Raw genomic sequence first — 20,334 nt, 5'->3', positions numbered from 1 at the left:
GAAATCTGCTTCTTTTCTCTGGGGTTCTGGCCACAGGTGATTGAAGACAGGGCTAACTAAGTATGAGTCACTGAGTGTTTGTATTCCTGCTGACTGTCTGCCAAAGTGGGGATCAAGTAGACTGGGATTTTGCATTGATTTTCATGGGAATTCCTCCTCATGTCCTTCATGTGTGGGGAGAAAGAGCTGAAAAGTGATCAGGGAAGAAGAGTGTGCCAGTATGCATGGAATACCTCGAGTGGAGTGGGGACACAGAGGCATATGATGGTGTGTCAGGGGTGTGGTGTGTACCTCACTTGGGAGAGAAATGAAACCAGCGGTGATGCGTGTGTTAACAGGAAGATAGATGCATGGGTCTCGTGTATTTGGTAGGTTTGTTGGCAGTTTAGTTCAGCAGGTTATTGTCAAGGCCGCCTTTGTGACAAACTTTGTGTTGGGGGCTGTAGGTGAGTCAGACGTGGAGGAGACTCTGCTCTGGGAGTTGCCTGCTTAACTGAGGAAGCAGATAAAAAGCAGGCAGTGTGTAGTTAAGAGCACAGATTCTGTAGTTGGGCTGGCTGGGCAGTGACCTTGGGCTTAAGCTCTTTCTGCCCGGTTTCCTTGTCTGTAAAATGGGACAGCAATACTGCCTACCTTACAGAGTTGTTATGGGAATTAAATAAGCTAATTCATTTAAAATGCTTAGAATAGTGCCCGGCACATAGAAGGTGTCGAGAAATAACAGCAAGCAAACAGCATACCATGTGCAGCAAGATGCAGTGAGGCAGTGCAGCTTAGTGACAGTGAAGCTCTGTCTCCTGAGGGTCAGATCTGGGTTTAAATCTGACTTCTCTACTCACTAGCCCTGTGAGTCACATGAATACCTAACCTTCAGACTGGTTTTTCCTGACCTGCAGAATGGGAACAAGCATGGTTATCTCACAAGTTTGTTGTGTGAATTAAACAAGTGTCTGGTATGTAATTAGTGGTGTAAAGTGAAGTGAAAGTCACACAGTTGTGTCCGACTTTTTATGATTCCATGGACTGTAGCCTGCCCGGCCCCTCTGTCCATGGGATTCTCCAGGCAAGAGTACTGGAGTAGGTTGCCATTTCCTTCTCCAGGGATCTTCTCAACCCAGGGATTGAACCTGGGTCTCCTGCATTGCAGGCAGATTCTTTACCAACTGAGCCACCAGGGAAGCCTAGTGGTATAAATTATAGTATTATTATAAACAGAGTACTCTTGGGATTTTGAAGAAGAGGAGAGTTTACAAGTTGTGTGTGCATACATGCTCAGTCTGACTCTTTGCAACCCCATGCGGTATAGCTCACCAGGCTCCTCTGTCCATGGAATTTTCCAGGCAAGAAATACTGGAGTGGGTTTTCATTTCCTTCTCCAGGGAATTTTCCTGACCCAGAGACAGAACCCTCATCTCTTGGGTCTTCTACATTGGCAGTCGGATTCTTTACCATTTGCAACACCTGGGAAGCCAAGTTGGGGGATCAGTAATAAAAGGCATACTATTTAAGACTGGTCTTGAATGCTGATCAGTAAACTTGGTTTGGGGAGGTCCCACCAAGCAAAGGAGCTAGTAAGAACAATGGTGTAGAAGGGGGAAGCGCACATCATGGCCATACAGGGACACCAAAGAGTGAAGGGAAGACAGTGAGATCTAAAGCAGGGGAAGCAGCTTGAGGCCAGGTCTTGGGGTTGTTTTTTGTGTTTGTTTTCCCCCACCTCACAGCTTGCAGGATCTTAGGTCTCTGACCAGGAGTCAAACCCAGGCCCAAGCAGTGAAAGCACTGAGTCCTAACCACTGAACCACCAGGAAATTCCCCAGGTTTTGACTTAAATCATTCAACTAATGTGTATTGGATGCTGTGTGTAGAGTATTGGTAAATGGAGCCACAAAATACTTTTGAGCAGGTGTGTGAATAAGAATGGTGCTTTGGAAGCTGGGAGCGAAGGGTAAGATGCAGTATGGAGGGCAGTCATGTGGTGGAGGCATCAGTGGGAGAAAGTTCAGGAAAGACACATTGATGCCCTGAACCTTGGCTGTCTTGGGGAGTGGCGAGGAAGGGTGGTGGCAGCTGTGGCGGTGGCAGCATTGTGGCTGAGAGCCGTGGCAGAGACTGAAGCGTAGCACTCTGCCTTTCCCACATGGACGGGCAGAGGTGGTGAGGTTTCAGGTTTGCTTGGTTAGAAGGATGGTGGTGGGGGTGACAGGGGAGGGAAAAGTTGGGAGAGGGAGCAGGTTTGAGCCACAGATCACAGCCCTGTCTTGCTGTTCCTAGAGAGAGGTGTCCTGGCAGTCGGAAATGTGAGACCAGAGTTTTGAGTTGAAGGTGGGGCTGCAAGTGGAGACCTGGGAGCCGCATGTGTGGAGAGTGTATTGGAAACTTTAGGGTCAGATGAAGTGGCCAAGGAGGAGGTAAAGAGACGTCAGGGGGCTCATCTGGGAGGAGGAGGGAAAACAGCGGCCGCAGACACTGGGAGGGAGCAGTTAGAACAGAAAGGATATCGGATCACACAGTCAAGGGAGGAGAGAGCAGGGCCTCACAGCTAGTGGGCGTCTGCTGGGTATGTTGAAGGCATGACCGCCCTTTGAGATTAAGAGCTGGGATCTGAACCTGAGCTGGCTCTGGGGGGTCCCACCTTCTCCACGCTGCCTCTGAAAAGGAGAGGCGGTCAGTCAGCTGTGTCGTGGACGACCTGCATTTGGTTTATTGGATGACCTGTGTTTGGTTTATTGGAGGTGCTTCAGGACAGTGTTTCATCCGAAACCAGTAATGACCCCGGATTCCTTGGGCTACAGCTTCTTCTTTCAGCCAGTGCGTGATGAGGGTGTTCCCATCTTTATCGGCGGGCTGTTCTGCCACTGAGAGAGGGCAGTGGAAATCGATGGGTAAACTCTCAGCCTTCTGGAGCCCTCAGGGAGGAACTCCTCCTGAAAAGGAGGGGCATTATCCCATTAAAATACGCAACTCACCACCATTTACAACATTTCAGATGGAAATCTTTAAAAAATATGTTGCACACCTCCCTGCCTGCCTAAGCACATTTGGAAGGTGATTTAGCCTTTTCCGGAAGATTCAGGCTGTCGTGGTTCCCCTCAGGTATTGCCCCGGACTGTCACTCAGGGCTTCCTTTGTTGAGGTATGTGCCTGCCTGAAGTGATGCCAGACTGCTGTACTTTGGTGTTCTTATGTTGGCTTTTTCTAGTTTTTCCACCTCCGCCCTTTGGAGGAGTTGTCAGGGAGCAACCACCCCCCACCCCTCTCTGTTTGTGAACTTGGAAATCAGCATTCCCAGCATGTTAGAATTGTGTGTCACTAACAGAGAGTGGATTCTGGGTTGGGTGTGAGAGGCTCCCCTATGAGAAAATAACAGTTTTTAATGTATAACTGTTATCATGTCGGTTGTGGCTGCTCAGCACTGTTTCTTTTCTTTGGTTCTGGTCTTCATCACTGTCCTTGATAATGAATCTGCTGGAATCCTGAATTCATGTTAGCCAAGACAATACCATTTATGCCTTTGGGGGAGGCGGTCAAGACCTGCGTGTATGCAAGTTGAGTAAATGAGGTCACATATGTGGAATCACTCTGTCAGCTCTAGCATCTAATACCTGTGGTGCTGACAGCTTCTGCTGTTGGAGACAGCTCCAGGCAGAAAGCGATGGACAGCTGAGAAAGCTGGGTGGGGAGCGACTGCTGTAAGAGCCCAGAGATGAGGGAGGTGTTCCCAAGGAGAGCCTCCTAGGGTGGAATGGTTAAGAGCACGGGCTGCTGGGTTTAATCTCGGGTTTGCTAACTGCTGGCTGTGTGAACCTGGACAAGTTGCTGAATCCCATTGTTTTTCAGTGTTCTACTCTGTGAAATGGAGGTCGTGTTGTTGTGAGGACTAAATAAGTGAATACATGGAAATATGATGTCGCTGACTCAATGGACATGAGTTTGAGCAAACTCCAGGAGATGGTGAAGGACAGGGAAGCCTGACATGCTGCAGTCCATGGGGTTGCAAGTCATACACAAGAGTCATACACAACTTAGTGTCTGAACAACAACAAATGGAAACCCTTAGGTCTTCCCGCATGGCTCAGATGGTAAAGAATTTGCCTGTAATGCAGGAGACTGGGGTTCAGTCCCTGACTCTGGAAGATCCCCTGGAGAAAGGAGTGGCTACCCACTCTGGTATTCTTGCCTGGAAAATTCCATCGACAGAGGAGCCTGGCGGGCTACAGTCCATGGAGTCTCAAAGACTTGAACATGACTGATCGATTAACACTTTCACTTTACGATGTGCCAGGCACTATTCTAAGTGATCAATAAATGCTACTATGATTATTAACCCTCATGGTCAGAGAAGGCTTCATGGAGGAGGTAGAACTTGGCTAGATCTTGAAGGATGGCTGAGTGAGATTTGTGGAGGTAAAGGAAAGGCTAGGGCTTTCTCGCCAGGAAAACGGCCCAAGTGCAGAGTCTAGAGGATGTGAGTTGAGTGTATCAGACCGAGATGGTTGTGCTTTATTATTATTATTTTTTAACTACCTATTTATTTGGCTGTGCTGGGTCTTAATTGCAGCATGCGGGATCTAGTTCTCTGACTAGGGATGGAACCCAGGGATTGGAAGTGCAGCATCTTAGCTGCTGGCTGGGCCACCAGGGAAGTCCCTGGTTGTGCTTTATGGGAAATAAGATTGGAACTGCGATTAAAACCAGCTTCTAAAAATCTTGACTTGCAGGCCCAGAATGCAGCTCATCAGAACTTTTAAAGCCAGACAGATTTGGTTCAGATTTTGATTCTGCTCCTCTGCCCAGCAATGTGGCCTTGGGCAAATTTCTTCCATTTTCCGAGCCTTGGTCTCCCCATCTCTCTGAGGGAGTAATGGTATCTATTGATGAAGTATTAACAGTAGGGAAATGGTGCACAGAAAGAGTCAAGCTCACTCAAAGTGCTGGGTAAGTGAGGAGTGTTCACTTTTAACTTTTTATTCATTCAACAAACACAGGCCTGCCTTTTTCTGAGCCAGGAACTGTGTGAGCAGCTGGATACACAGAGATGAATGAGACATTGTCCTTGCTCTTGGAGATCTCACAGTCCAGCCAGGAAGCAGACATGGAAACACAATCGCAATAGAGATCGGATAAGTGAAATAACAAGCCAAGGTACATCTTGAGAACTGGCACAAAAGAGGGATGGCCAGGAGATCAGCTCAGAACACAGACCCACATAGACTGACCTAGTCTGAAAGCAGGAGTCCACTTCTCAGGCAGCCGAGGGAATAGTATGTATAGACACATGGCATATTAGGGAAACGTGGAGAAATTGGGTGTGGCTGGAGCCTGGATTGTTGCAAGGAGGGGAGGTTGGAGGGAGGTGTGGTAAAACCTCAAATGGACTTTCTCAAGAAAATTGGACTGGGACTTCCATGGTGGTCCAGTGGCTAAGACTCGGCCCTCCCAACGTAGGTAGCTGGGGTTTGATCCCTGGTCAGGGAACTAGATCCCGCATGCCACAACTAAGAGCTTGTGTGACGCAACTAAAGATCCTGCATGCTGCCACAAAGATTCTGCACACCGCAACAAAATTCTTGTGTGCTGCAGCTGAGTCCCGGCACAATCCCCTAAAAACAACACAAAGAAAAAAAAAGACTGGACTTGGACTTCCCTGGTGGTCCAGAGGTTAAGAATCCGTCTTGCAGTGTAGGGGATGCAGATTCAATCCCTGGTCTGGGAAGATCCCACATGCTGTGGAGCAACTAAGACCATCTGCCCTGCCTACTGAGCCTGAGCGCCTGGGGCCCATGCTCCACAACAAGAGAAACCATTGCAGTGAGAAGCCTGCTCACTGCGACAAAGAGTAGCCCTTCCTGTGATAAAGAGTAGCCCCTGCCATGACTAGAGAAAGCCTGGGTGCAGCAACGAAGACCCAGTGCAGCCAAAAATAAAAATAAAAAAAAAGACTGGACTTGATCTTGTAGGTCCTGGGAAGCCTTGAAGAGTTCTAAGCAGAGTCATGACTTGCTTGGACCACTTTGGTGGTGCTTGGACTGTGAATTACAGGGTAAAAAGACTGCCGTAGGGGGAGATCCTTTAAGAGTGTTCTGAGAAGAGGGTCTGAGGAGGGTCTGGACTTGGGCTGTCCTGATGGTGATCGAGGGATAGAAAGGGTTTCAAGGAGTCAAGCTGAGCTTTTAGAGTTTTAGAAGCTGGAATTGATAGGACCTGGTGATTGGTATACGAAAAAAAAAAAAGATCAAGGCTACTTTTAGAGTGCCTGATCTGATCAGGGAAGGCTAGCAGGAGGCGAGGGCCATTGTGGACAGGAGGACACTCAGCGTGTGAGCCACTCGGGTCACACTTCTCTGTAGGCAGGTCAGAAGCACAGAAGAGGTCTGTACCTGAGCCACTGAGAAGTTCTGCCCATGTGCGTGTATGTGTGCGTGTGTATTGATCACGATGGTACTTAGTAAGGTGTATCTGGTACATGTACCAAGAGAGCCAGGCTGGGTTTGGGTGGGGGGACCAACCGGCAGGAGACTAAGGCAGGAACCCGGGTCAGGGGTGAGTGTGGGGGCTCTGATGACCAAGGAGTGCAGTGGGAAAAGGCAGAGGTGATTTTGTGCTCCTGGGCAAGTGTCCTTTTCTGTGCAAAGGAGGGAGATAACATACCAAGCTTGTGAGGGTTGCCCGGAAGCTGGCGTGTAATGGCACACAATGTGTGACTGACTCATGGCATCTCTGGAGTGTGGCAGTGTGTGGGGCATATACTCCATGAGAAGCATTGGTTGAGGCACTTCCCTGGCAGTCCAGTGGTTAAGACCCTGTGCTTCCAGTGCAGGGGACATGGGTTCAATCCCTGGTCTGGGAACTAGGATCTCACATGCCACTCAGTGCAGCTGAAAAATAAAATTAAAAAAAAGAAGCATTTGTTGAAAGCAGTGTCTTTGCTGCAGGCAGGGAAATGGGCACTTTGTTGCAGAGGGTGGAGATGTCGAGCGTGGCTTGAGCAGGGGCTGGATGTCAGGAATTGAGTGATTGCTGAGTGCACAGCCGTGGGTGCAGGACTGGCCCGCAGGGAAAAAGCCAGGGCTACAAATAACAGGTTTGGGGGTCCCTCAGCCATGAAAGTGAGCTCTCATGGAGCAGGGCGGGAGAAGAGAGAGGAGTGTGGAGGGCACGGGCTGAGCCTGGAGGGGCCCATGATGGCAGGTGAGGGGCACAGGTGAATCAGCAAAAAGCGAAGTGCAGCCAGGAAGAAGAGGCCAATGAGTCCCCAGGTGCCTCTCTAGGAAGCCAGGAGACGGGACTCGTGCAGGCAGCAAACTAAACTTGGTTGTTTCACCTTCCTGAGTATAGCATGACCCACATTTGTGGCAGGTGGGAATAGGATTTGCAATCCCCGCCATGTTGGATTATCCAGAAACCCGGAGCCTGCTTGTTTGTGCAGGAGCTGCAGAGATGAGTGTGCTGACCGGCCAGGGCCCCAGCACATGGGGGCCGAAGTGATCCCAGACACAGGGCTGCTCATGAGAGCCCAAGGGTTTTCCTGGGGGCCCCTTCCTAGCCAGCACCCCTCCCCGCCATAAATGTCGTGTGATTCAGTTTATTTAAGCAAGTCGTTGTATACATGGCTATTGGGGGATGCGGCTGCCAGGTAAAAGAAGCCCTGGGTTGTAGAGAAGTGTGTGTGTAACACATGTAGATACGTACAGGCTTGTGTGTGTGGGTTTAGAAAATGGGAGATGATAGATCATAGACAAAAAAGGGAGCTGTGTTCCTCACGGAGGGGGTGGGGGTGGATTGGGTGGGTCTCCAGCCCCTGGAGGGAGTCGGGGTGGTGTGCAGCTCATATTATGTATTAGATCACAGCGCGGGTATTGATTCTGCATGGAGCCCGTGTGTGTACTGTGGGGGCGGGTATAAGATGTGACAAATGACAGTGTGCTTCTGGAGTTTACCTAACCCCCTGAGAGCAGATGAGACAATAACACAAAGTGTGTGCATGCGGGCATGAGTGTGTCCTGAACAGCTGTTTGCCTGTGCACATGTGTGTCCTGGGGTCCACTTACACACGTGTGTGTGCACACGCGTGCGTGCGTGTGTGTGTGTGTGTGAGCCCAGCCTTCTTGAGCTTAGTTGAAGGAATCGCCTCTCGGCTCCCTCCCTTCCTTCCTTCCCTCTTGACCTACGTGGTGAGCCCGAGGGACAGGCTCAGGCAGGCCTCTAAGCGGTGAGGGCTGACTGCGCAAAGGCTGTGGCATGACAGAGGGGTGGGTTCAGTCTGGCCCCCCGAAATTTGACCCCCTTCTACCGCTGAAGTAGCCCATCCAGCTGGGGGCACTTTGTCTTAGCCAGCTGTTGAAAAGTCATTTATCCCAGAATTGCAGAACCAGAGCCAGAAGGGGCCTCAGAGGGGTCCTAGTCCACCCGTCTCCACCCTGGAGAGGCACTGGGGGCTCAGAGAGGCTGAACGACTGGGATGGGAGTCGTGCAGCACTTTGCGACAGAAGCTGTGTACTAATCCCCAAACCCCAAGGGTGGTGATGGGGAGCACGGTTGGGTCTGAGTGTGCAAAGGCCTCAGGTGTGTGTTGTGTGAGAGATTATACATGTCTCTGCATCACTAAGTGCCTATGTGTGTCAGTGTGTCAGTGAGGGTGAGCCCTGCGTGAGCGTGTCCCCATCTGTCTCTGAGATGCGGTGGCGTGCAGGGAGGAGCGTGCTGGGGGAGGCTGGGCACCTGACTGCTGCTCCTGGCCTGGCCTCTGATTCTCCACGTGACCTTGAACAGTTGCCTCCCTGTCCTGGGCCTCAGTTTCCTGAAATGTGACTTAGGCTCAGGTCCCCTTGGCCTGTGTGACCCTATTTGTGAGGTGCCAACTCAGGGAACAGCTTGGTCTCTGTCTCATCCCCCAGGGGCCTTCCAGGTTGGGTGACTTGTGTCCAGGCCTGGGCGGGCTAGAAGACCTTAAACCCACCTCCCATCACTCTGCGTGGAGCCCTGTCCTTAGTACCCACGTTAACGGCCCTCTTTTTTTCTCTCTCTTTGCCTCCCCCTTCCTGAACCTCGCTGGCCTATAGAGGAGCACCCCATGGAAGGTGAGTGACACCTCTTGGTCGCTGGGAGTGGTGGATCACTTGCTGGGGGTCCTGGCGGCCCCCTCCCCTGCCCATGTTGGGGGTGCCCAGGGAACGGTGTCCTCTTGGCTGCCTTGGCCCCACCCCTCACCTGTCCCCTCTTTCTGGTCTGCTGGGGAGAACTGCCTGGCAGGGCCAGTCCTTCCACTGCCTGTCCTCAGCGCTTCTGCCCACCGGCCTGTCTTCCTCCCTGAGAGGAGACCAGATTGGGAGTGGAGCTGGAGGGGTGGGGCTGAAGATTCACAAGTGTCCAGAAATGACTGATAAGATATGTTTTTGCTCAGCCCAGGGGAGGAAGCGTAGAAGGGCCATACTGCCACGGCCTGGGGGTGGTGCTCAGGTAGAATTCACTCCGGGGTCTGAAGAGTGCAGGCCAGGGGTAGGGGGTCAGGCCCCTGGGTCAGAGTGTGTGCGCTGGGTGGCCGTTTCTCCTCTTTGACACACTTGCAGTCCCTGTCCCCTGGGCTGGCATGAGTAGGTAGGGTGGTCTGCTTCTTCCTTCAGCCCAGGCCCAGGCAAGGGCGCCGAGCGTGCCTCGCTTCAGGGTCTCTCTGTCCATTCTTGCCCGGTCTTCTGCTTCATTTGCCTTGCCTCTCTCTGGTTTTTGTCTCTGCCTCTCTTTTTCTCCAGGGCTCTGTTCCTGGACTTATTTGTTTCTGTCCTGCCCCGGGGTCCCTCTGGGTTCCTGTCATTCTCTGAACCTTCTCCTCTCACTGTGCTTTTCCGTGTTTCTTTTCCTTCTTCAAGGTGGACCAGATCAGGGAGAAAAGACTGGGTTGGATGGTCCAAGCTTGAAGGCAGGGCTGCAGTGGAGCTCACGTGGCCCCCACAGGAGGGCAGGCAGGGGGCTGGGAGGGAAAGAGGATCCCAGTCACTAAATCTGTCCCATACTTTCTTCCTGGAGCAGCGGGACTGGGAAGCATGTGGGCAGCCCACCCTGCCCTGGATGCAGGAGTCTCGGGCAGAAAGGCAAGGAGGGCTTGGCTGAGTGTGGGGCTGGAATCCACCTTCCCTCGTGGTGTCCACGTTTGGCTCGTCTTTCTCCCCGATGTCCCTTCTCCTTGAGTGTCCTCAGGTCCCCTGATCCCTGTAGGCAGGCACCCATGTGTGCATGCGTGTGTGTATGTGAACCTGTGTGCACACGTGTTCATGCAGCTCTGTTGTATCTGTGTGCATGTCTGTACACGTGCACTCGTGTACACATCTGAGTGTGTGCGGAGCTGTGTGCCCCTCCAGCGTCCCGTCTTCTGTGGCCCGTGTCTCTGGAGCCTCTGTAGAGCGTCTGCATCTGTGTCTGCATCTGTCCTGTCTGGGCCTGTCTCTCCGTGTGTCAGTGTTTACCTCTGGGTGTGTGTAAGAGAGAGAGTGTGCGCGTCTGCATGGACGCAGCCTTCTGAGGGCCGGAGATAAGATTTAGTGCTGATGTGACTTTTACTTGCTCTTGATGTCGAGTCTCCTCCGGAACAAAGGGAGAGATGCAAGAGGAAGAGGGGGAAAGGGTGGAGGAGAGAGCCTGCGGGGAGGGGGCAGACAGACCAGAGGAAGGAGGGGGGGCAAGTAGAAGCAGGAAGAGGAAGGAGGCAGCGCAGGGAGGGGCAGAAAGGGGAGAAGCACCAGGGAACAGCCAGGCCAGAGAAGAAGCCGGAGGGCTGGTAGGGGAGGAGCAGTGGCCTGGAGCTGAAGGGGAGAAAACAGGGAACAGTTCTTCAAACAAGTAGACTAGAGGGCCAAGAGAGAAGCTGGGTTGCGGGGACAGTGGGGACTGAGCCCACTGAGCCGTCTCTTGGGGACACCATGGTGGCCTGCTGGTCTGGATGAGGCCTTGCATGTCAGTGGTTGGGCAGGGGTGTGTGTCTGTGGCTGTGTGTGTGTGTATGTGTGTGTATACACACGCAGGGATGTGATGCATCTGTGTGTCTCTGTGACGTGGCTGCTTGTGTGTCTTCCAGTCTTGCCCCCTGTAGCCCTCTTCTTTCGACGCTGGTCCTCCCTGGGGTTCTGGTAGGAGAGTGAGGGGGTGCGGCTGAGAGTGGGGCAGTAGGTCTGGCAGGTGGTGGCTTCATGGGGGTGGACTGGGGGACTCCTCAGTGGCGCTACACTCTGGACTCTGCGGGTCCCCCTTCAGATTTCTGAGTCCTCCGTGCCTTCGCCCCCTTTTCCGGTCCTTGGACACTGTGGCTCAGGCCTAGCTTTCTCCCAGGAACCTAGCCATCCTGCTCCCCAGGCTCTTGTCAAGTATCTCCTTTTGGGGATCCTGGTATCCCTGGCTCCTTTCCCTCTAGCCTTTTGTAGCAGGGAGAGGAGACCCAGAAGCAGCCAGACAAAGTGCCCTAGGAAAGGACCCTTAGTAACGCCATCCGTCACTGCCGGCTCTTCTTCAGGGGCAGGCGGAGGGGCTGATGCCACAGGTGGAAGCAGGGAGGGGTGTAAGGAAGAGGGCCAGGGCCTGGGGTAGCAGTGAATTCAGGCCGGGTAAGGAGGCAGGCTTTAGGGAGGGCACCCTTGGGCCAGGCTGGCCTGAGCTGCGGGGAGATGGGTAGACGACGGGGCAGGGAACGGGTTTCCCCTTCCCCAAGATGGCTGGTGCTGTCACGCCTGAGGGAACCGAGCAGCTGGTTGCCGTGGTGACAGAGGAAAGTGCCGCATGCTAATGAGGCTGGCGGGGAGCCGGGCGGTGCAAGGGTCTGCGAGGTGGAGAAGCCGCTGCCCCAGCAGTGGTGCAGGCCTGTGGGGACAGAAGCGGGGTTCACAGGGCACTCGGCTCTTGGGCCTGGAAGACCTGGATGAGGCGCTAGGGCCCCGGGTCTGGGTCCTGCAAGTAGGGGGTTTGGAAGAAGATGGTAGTTTTGGGGGAAACAGTTGGTGGGGGCATTCGGAGCAAGGAATGAGACTCGGTCCAAATACTTGGGTTCCCTCCAGTTTTGTGGATGAAACCTGTGTCTCCCCAAGAGCTCTTCTGTCCGGAGGCAGCCCTCAGTGGCCGTGCTCCCCTCCCCTAGCTGGCCTAGGACCCAGAGATTGGGAGAGACCCATGGCACCTAAGACTAGAAGGGGGCAGCAGGAACCATTCGCCCATCTCCGCTGGGCCCAGGCCCTTGGCCCTCCACCATGCCCTTCTGGCCTTTTTGCTGTCTTTCTTTCTGGAACCCAGGCATCCTGACCCTCAGCCTTGCCCCAGGGACAGCTGGAGCGCTTCCCCTATCTTCTGTCCTGCTCCTGCCTTTCTGCCTGCAGGGCCCACATCTCATGATCACAGCCCCTGGGGTGGTTTCCAAGGGCAGTGCGGTGCTGCAAGGCCGTTCCTTCCCCACTTTCTTGATCAGACCCCACGGGTGCAGGGGTGGGGAGGTGAGGGCGGAGGTTGGTGGGGCTGACTGGTTGCCTGGGGGAGCCCCGGGGTCGCAGCTCAGCTGTGGGGCCTGGTGCTGCTAGCCTCTGTGGAGGGGAGTTTTCTTTGACTGGTGCCTTTCAGGGACTGGGGTACTGGTCGAGTGGGCCAGAGTCTCTCCCCCCGAGGCCGAGGGGGCCCCCAAATCAGAGCTGACAAGGCTTTCTCAAGGGACCAAGGCGACTCTGAAAAAAATCCCAATCAATCTTACTCTCAGTCTTGGATGTAGGGCTGGTGTTTCCCATTTCCAAAATTCAGCTCTTGGGGCACCTCGGAGGAGACCTGGCCGGAGAAAGAGGATCCGTAGAATAGGTTTTGTTTTCTTCATAAAATAGTTTGAGTGAGGTGTGTTGGCCTCTTAGGGACTCCCTCCTGGGGGTCCTGGCTGTCCTCTTTTGTCTTTGCTGTCCGAGGGTGCTGGCCTAGCCTCCCGGGCCTCTGCATGGAAGGTCCCAGACCCCCATTCTTTATTTATTTAATTTTTTGGCCATGCCCCAGGGCATGTGGGATTTTAGTTTCCCAACTTCTGAGGGGCCCCCTGCAGCAGAAGTGTGGCGTTTTAGCCACTGGACCACCAGAGAAGTCCCAAGACCCCCTTCTTGATCCAGCATGCCCCTAGATTCTGCTTCCTCCTACCTGCTGCTGCTCTTTGTCCTCCTGAGCCCCAGTTTTCTCGCAGAACCCGGGTGTGCAAGGTGCCTGCTACCCATTCCAAGGCTGTGGGGAGTGCAGCTTGGGCGATGGGGCCTGGATAGAGGCTTTTCCACAGCCGCATTTGGTGGGAGAGGCCGTCCAGGCCCAGTCTCCTCACGCCCCAGTCCTTCTGTCTCTGCCAGGCTCGTGGGATGGGTGGAGGGTGGAGATCCCGCTTGCCAGCTCAATCCCATGCTAACAGGACACTCTCTCTCTCTCCAGGTGGCTTTGATTTTTGTGTCGTGTTTTATTTTCTCCTTCATCTGAATCGTTTTTCTCGTTGACTGTTTTTTTTTCTCTCCGCCTCCCGGAAGAAAAAAAAAAAGAAAAAAAGAAAAAGGAAAAAGCAGCCCTCCCAGCCTCATGCTTCTCCTCCTTTTCCTTTTTTTTTTCCGGCAAGAAGAAAAAAAAAGAAACCAAACTCTCCTCTCCCCCGTGCAGTAACTCCCTGCCCCCTCCTCCCTCTGGTTCTGCCTGTACCCCGTCCCCCTTTCCGCCGCCCCCTTTTCTCTCTCTCTCTCCCCTTCTCGTGCCCTCCACCTTCTGTTTCGGCATCGGGGCCCCTCCCCTCAGCTCTGGGCTGGGGGCTTTCCCCCCGATGTCTGTCACAAGTTAAAAGGGTTTTTAAATTGTGGCAGCAAAAGCTTTTTTCTCCCCTCTCTCTGGCTGATTTTGATGACTCGTGTTTTCTTTGTTTCTTTCCCTTTTTCTTTCTTTTTTTCTTCCTTTTTTTTTTTTCTCCTTTCTTTCTTTCTCTCCTTCCCCTTTCCAAGGTCCGGCTCACCTGACGTTAAACAGCGAAGGTATGGTTTGAAGTTCTGGTTTGGTTTGGATTGGATGGCCCCCAACCTGCGCCTGGATTTTCTGGCCCCGCCCCCTCCCCACCCTCTTCCCCCTCCTCCACCTGCCCCGCCTCCTTCCTGCCTTCCTACCCCCTTCCTCTGCCACATCTTTATTTTACTGGGTGCTGGGGCAGGGGGTGGGGGGCTTTTCCCCGTGTGTGCTCTCCGCTCCCCTAACCCCTGACTCACTCCATCCGCCCTCATCCCACCTTGGTTTCTGACATCAAGAGATGTTTGAACTCCTGCCGTTGTCTCCAGTCACCTTTTTTGCGTTTTCCTGATAGTGTATCTTGCTTTTTTTTTTTTTCTTTCTCATGGTGGTGTTTTATTTCCTTCCACTCATTCTGATCATTCTTTCTCTTCTGTGAACCCAAATACAAAGAGAAAAGCATGGGCTGGAGGAAGAGGATTTTAGGCAGCCTCATTCCCCTCACCCTGCTGCTGTGGGATGCCCCCTTTCCACAGCTCCCCGCTACCGCCCCACCCAGGCCCATACACCCTCCCCGGTGACTTGAGGATGTCTCCTGACCCTGTTTGACAGATGAGGGCATTTAAGCCCAGAGATGACTTGCTAGTGATTACACAGCCTTTAATTGGTGGTACCTTTGGGACTGCTCAGCTATTTTTAGCCTCCCTTCGACCAAGTCCTTACCATCTTTAAAAGCCCTGGTGTTCAGCAAACCTGGAGACAGAGCCCAGGAGTCCTGACCACGATCCCCCAGCTCTGACCTTCCTGTCACTGACTCCCTCCCAGACCCTCAGGCACTGCTCCGGTACCCAAGTGGTCCTCTGTCGGGGCTCACCTTCCAGAGAGATGGGGTGAGGGTCTTAGCCCGTAGACAGGAGAGGCCTACAGGATGCAGGCTGGGCTGTGGGGAGAAACTGAGATCTGGAATGTGATGGATTTAGGCCTGGGGCGGTAGAGACCTGGAATTCATGCAGGGATGTGAAATTATGACAAGAAATGTGTGAAAGGAGGAAGTCCCGAGTGGGTAGTCAGGGTCTGGCTGGTCGATTCACATCCTTCTTGCCTCTCAGTGCCTGGTTCTGGAGATGCCGGCTATGGCTTACCATTGTTATAGATGAAGGCCTGAAGGATCCCTAAAGCCCCCACCCCCACCCCACCCCCAAAAGGCCACAGCTCAGGCATTATTCTAGCTTTATTTCTGGGGACTGGGGTTGGAATCAGGGCCCAGACAGGGACTTTTAAACTCCATCTTTGAGTTCCCCTCAAGAACCATCTCCTAGGGGCTGGTGGTAGCTGTGGTGCTTGGGAGACCCTGGTCGGGATGGGCGGAGAGCTCAAGGCAGCCTGGGGCCCAGATGTGGTGACTGTGGGGACTTTGGAGAGGAGGCCCAGGGTCAGGGGACTGGGCAGCGGGGAGCGAGATGTCCTCCCTGAGAAAGGCCTTCCTGCTCCCACGGTGAGCTCGGTCTGGCAGGACCTGCTGGTGTGCACAGCCCTGCTGAGGGCACCATGCAAGGACCAGGAGCAAATGGAGCGCAGCCCGGCCCCTGGGAAGCCCCTCGGGCTAACTGGCCAAGAAGTGGACGAGGGCAACCTTCATTTACTAGCACACACTAATAAACGAACAGGTGTAGAGGGAGAACCAGGCTTGCCTTGAATATGGGCAGAGAACAGAAGAGGGGTTTGGTGTGGGAACGGAGGTGGTTTTGGAAGAGGGGGTGCTGTGTCAAGCTTGCACGAGTGGAAGAGCAGGAACCTGGACCAGAAGGTCGGGGTTGAGAGCGGCTGTGGACGTTCAGGGCCCCCAGGACCAGAGGGCTGTCCCGTTGGCAGGCTGTCGGGCAGAAGGGGCTCCTCAACCAGCAATGAGGCCTCTGCTCCTCCATCCCAATCTCCCCAGCCCTGGGCGAGGGGTGGAATCCGTGGCTGTGAGTGTGATGGGGTTTGTGGGGCTGGTGTTCTTGGTTTGTCAACCAGCTCCTTCCCTGGAGGCCCTGAAGCAAATGAGTATCCAGAGCACACCCCTACCCCCACTGTACCTCCAGGCAGGCGCTCTGCCCTGGAAAGGGCCCTCTATCACCTCAAGGCTGGGGTGGGACTGCCTGGCTAGCCCCCTGTGCCTGACTCCCCAATTCTGCTTCTCCAGTAGGGTCCTTACTGTTCTCCGAGGGGGGGGCCGGGAGAGGAGGAGCCGGCGATGTGCACCAGCCGTCAAAAGGTCAGTGACCCCACAGTCCCCAGAGAGCCCAGCCCTTACCACCCCCGCAGGCCAACTTCACTTCCTGGAGGGCAGCAGAGTCAACAGAGGCCTCGCGCCTTCTACCGGCTCTGAGGTCAACCCTGCACCCGTAGTACCTGCCCTGGTGTGAAGGGCCACAGAACTCCGTCTCTTTCCCAAAGCCCTGTTGTCCTGATGACCTTTTTCTAGAACACAGAGGTCTTCTTGTGGCAGTTGTTTAGGCCAAAGAACAGGGATGCCTTGAGAGTACCTGTTTCCCTGGGAGAGTGGCTGGGCAGCAGGTTCGACACCCCGTTTAACCGTCACATTCTGACTGCACGCTCGGTGTCAGCCCAGGGGGATTCTGGTGAAGACATTGGCATTTTTAATAGATATGTAACACAGGCGTCACTTCAGTGAGCCTTCACGCCCCACCAGTGGAAGGGCTTGTGGCCCTTGGTTTACAGATGAGACTGACCTCACCAATGCCCCTGAGGCCAGCCTGGGGCCCTTTATCCTGTCTCAGGGCTGTAGGTTTCAAGCTCCTTATTTTTCCTGCACTAAGGCTATCTCTTAAGAGAATCTTTTCCTAAGAAGTTTGCAGGGCAGAGAAGCAACCCCTCAAGGAGCTCCAGTGGGTGCCAAGCCCTAGGGCTGTCAAGTCCTGTTCTTTAGAACGTGCTGTTCTGTTGGCCTGGATTTCTGCCATCTCTGCCCTCTTCCCCAGCCGTTTGGTATCTCTTTCAGCTGACTCTCGAAAAAGTAGCTAGGCCACCCGCACTGGAAGTCTCCCCCAAGTTCCCTCGGCAAACCCCAGACTCTGCATGGTGTTCCCTTTGTCTGCACATTCATTATATCACTCGCCACACGGCATCGTAACTGTCACTTTACCTGGTTGCCTCCCCCTCTCAACCGAGCTCCCTGAGGACAGTGATTGGGTATTTTCGTTCGTATACCCCCGGTGCTTTCCACGGCTCCTGGCACATATGTAGGCGTGTGCTCAGCAGATTTATTTTAAATGGGCGAATGGGCTCTGTTCTCAAGGGGCTCATTGACGTTCTAACAAATAACTACAGTACAGTGTTGGTACGTGCGAAGTACAGGCAGAGTGCAGACTGTGTGCAGAGGAGCTAGTTTATTCATTGATGGAGAGGGAGAGGCAGCGCACACACACACAGAACGTTACATCCCGGTAACACGAGTCGTTTATTTGTGGAATGGTTTACAGTTTAGGAAGCCTCACCCCATCCAGTCTTTTTCTAGATGCCCACAGCAACCTGGGAGGTAGGCAGACGATCTTTGTCCTGAGGAGGAAGCTGGGCCTTACAGATGCTGCCTCTTGGCCAAGGTCACAAAGCTGGTGCAAGAGCCAGCATTAGTGCCCAGGTCTTCTTTTTCACATCATACTTCCTCTCAAGGGAGCAGTACAAGATGTTACTAGGCAGTAAGTGCCAAATGAGCAGAACAGACAGCTGTAGTGCTTGAGAGCAGGGAGGGGCTGAGGGGGCTGGAGACCTTCCCAGAGGAGGGCTTTGAGCAGGGCCTGAAAAGGAGGCGGCTGCTCTGCCCCTCACGGCCTTTAGAGGTCTAGGACCCTAACAACTGGTCTCCAGCTACATCCAGCTTGACTGGGGACACTGGTGGGGCTCCACTTCCCCGACCCTGGGAGACAAACGAGTGTCAGCAGTGACCCCTTGCCTGTGCCAGGGACGGTTAGGAGCGGTAATATTCAAGGGATGCTGGGAGTTGTAGTTCCGGGGCGTCCACACGGCGGGATGGGAGCGAGCGCCCCCTGCTGTTTCAGGTCCCGTTCCTTTCAGAGCGGCTTCATGCTCTTGGGAGTTCAGCGGGCCTGGCGACCCCCACATGCTTACCTGACAGACCGCCCCCGCCCCGCATCCCCACCAATCCCAAGAGGTCCTGCTGCTTCCTCCCCACCCCAGGGCGGTCTTTGTCTGTCCTTCCCACCGTTCTTGGGTTTTCTGGTTCACATTTACTCATCTCTTCTCCGTCGCTCTCCTCCAGTTCTTCCAGGTTCCCTCTGGCTGCTCCAAGCCTCTTCCCGTCCCTGGCCTGCTGGGTCTCTGGCGGGGGCAGGCAATGGAGGACACGTTTACCCTGGCTCCTCTCCCAGGAGACCTGAGCAGAGCCCGGAAGAGTCGAGGAATGGCCTCGTTTCTCCACTTTGCCTTGGCAGCCGGGGTCCGGCTCTAGGCCCGCCTCTCTCCTTTTCACCGGGCTCTTTTGTTCTGTTCCAATCACTTTTCCACGTGGTTGCCTTATTCTTTCCTTTCTTTCTGTTTGACTCTCCTTTTAATATTTTCTTTGACTGCAGTGAAGGTGAGGGAGTGGGAGGGGAGGCTGGGCTTTCGGGAGAGACTAGGACGTGGAGCAAACTCAAGGTCAAACATGTTCCCTTTTCTGGTCCTTGAGCCCCCCGGCTCTGCCAGTGCCTGGGCAGCAGGCCTGGTTGCTATGGAAACAGCAAGGCCTTGGCGTCCTTTCCCTAGAGGTCTCTGTCCCCCTTTCCTTGCTGGCCCTCTTCCATCACCCTTACCTGTCCCTTCCCAGTTAGTGCTTGTCTTTATCCAGATTGCTTCCCCATCACCTCTTGCTCGCTCCCAACTCTGCGCTGTCTCCAGACCCCTTCTGTCCCCTGTGGTCCATTTTCTCCTTCTCCGTGTGGCCTGCCTCCACATCACCATTCTTCCCTACTTTTCCCTCCTTGTCTCTCCTTGTCTCCTCCTCTTTGTTTTCTGGCCCTCTCTGCTGGAGCCCTCAGGTGGGCAGAGTGGGGCTTCCAGCTGTCCCGATGTGGCCCGTGCCCCACCAGCCATTGCTGCCCCACAGCCTCAGGAAACCGGGCCTCGCCAGCTGCAGCAGTGCCGTGCCAGGCTCTGGGGCAGCAGCTGGTGCCTTGGCATCCGGAGGCAGTGAGGACTGAGTCTGCGGGCAGCCTGCCCGGAGGGAGAGCAGGGCTGTTGTGCAGGGGAGAGACATCTGCAGGAGGCGCACCCAGAGAGCCCCGGCTTCCACATGCCGTGCTGATGATGGGGCCTGGCATACTGCGGGCAGGTGCCTTCTGAGGGCCGAATGCCCCGCTTCTTCCTGGGCCTGGGGGCCTGTGCTGAAGAACCCCGCCCTCCACGGAGGCCCTCCGCCAGCTGTCTTGCTCACTCCCAGCCTCACCTGCGAGATGGGTGGGCCCAGCTGGAAGGAGAAACGAGTCGCTGTCAGAGTCCAGGTCCTCTGTGCTCCCTTGACTCCACGGCCCGTTTTCTTCCCTCAATGGATGTGGGCTCTGGCTCGTGAAGGTGTAGGGTTAGGACACCACCTTCCCACCACTAAGCCGTTGTCATCCATTTGTAGAAAGCTAAATGCCCCTAAGGCCCTTCCAATTGTTTTCACTTCTGTTTAAAGAGTGCCAGTGAAAGGAGCCCTGTGCTGGGTGTACACACACACACACACACACACACATACACGAGAGCCAGGCCTGCCCGTGTATCTTGCCTCCAGTCATCTCCTGGCACACGGGTCCTACACCTGCCCTCTGGCCACCCTCGGAGGCGCTCAATCTAGGACCTGTCAGCACTGTCCTCTCAGGTTGGACTAGGAAGTTGGGGGGGATGGTGACAGCCATCACGGTGGCCTCCTGTGTAAGCCCCACCCCCTGCTCCCTGGGACATCTGTCACCCACATCACCCTCCCATGTGTCTTCCCCCTGCCCCCCCACCCCATTCTCTCCATTTGCTCAGTGCTATGAAGCAGGCCTGCTAGTCCCATCCCAGGTGGTCAGGCTTGAGACTGTTCCCAGGCAGTGAGAATGGCCATCACCGGACAAGAGGCAGGAGGGGGAAGTGGGCTGCACTCAGGAGACCCTTGGTGCCCCGCCATAGGGGGACACTCTAGGAAGACTTCAGGTGCAGCCTCTTGTCTCTCTTCCGCATCTTTCTGTTAAGGGGAGTGGCTGGGGGAGGGCTGGTGGGGGAGGAGACGGTGAGGCTGCCTGCTTCTGTCTGCTTCGCCTGGCCCTGTGGCAGCTTAATTGTCAGCTGTCAGTGTGAGAGCCACTTAGCAGCCTCCTGCCTTGGAGATAGGCGTGGAGG

General features: G+C 54.4%; 1 protein-coding gene across 14 annotated transcripts in view; it reads left to right on the top strand.

Moving 5' to 3' along the window:
• The window catches only part of NRXN2 (neurexin 2), a 110,206-nt gene that overhangs the window by 14,110 nt on the left and 75,762 nt on the right, over nucleotides 1–20,334 (top strand). For 9 of the 14 annotated variants that reach the window (XM_070783017.1, XM_070783019.1, XM_070783018.1 and 6 more), the window contains 3 exons: nucleotides 9,063–9,080; nucleotides 13,974–14,003; nucleotides 16,157–16,228. In XM_070783017.1, coding sequence (XP_070639118.1) covers nucleotides 9,063–9,080; nucleotides 13,974–14,003; nucleotides 16,157–16,228 — 120 coding nt within the window. The remainder of the gene's footprint in view (nucleotides 1–9,062; nucleotides 9,081–13,973; nucleotides 14,004–16,156; nucleotides 16,229–20,334) is intronic. The other 5 variants (XM_070783026.1, XM_070783014.1, XM_070783013.1 and 2 more) reach the window with 3 other exon arrangements.

The sequence above is a fragment of the Bos indicus genome, chromosome 29 (genome assembly GCF_029378745.1).
Source record: "Bos indicus isolate NIAB-ARS_2022 breed Sahiwal x Tharparkar chromosome 29, NIAB-ARS_B.indTharparkar_mat_pri_1.0, whole genome shotgun sequence".
Lineage (NCBI taxonomy): Eukaryota > Metazoa > Chordata > Mammalia > Artiodactyla > Bovidae > Bos > Bos indicus.
The sequence above is the reverse complement of the archived record's forward strand: the minus strand, read 5'-3'. Positions and strand labels throughout refer to the sequence as shown.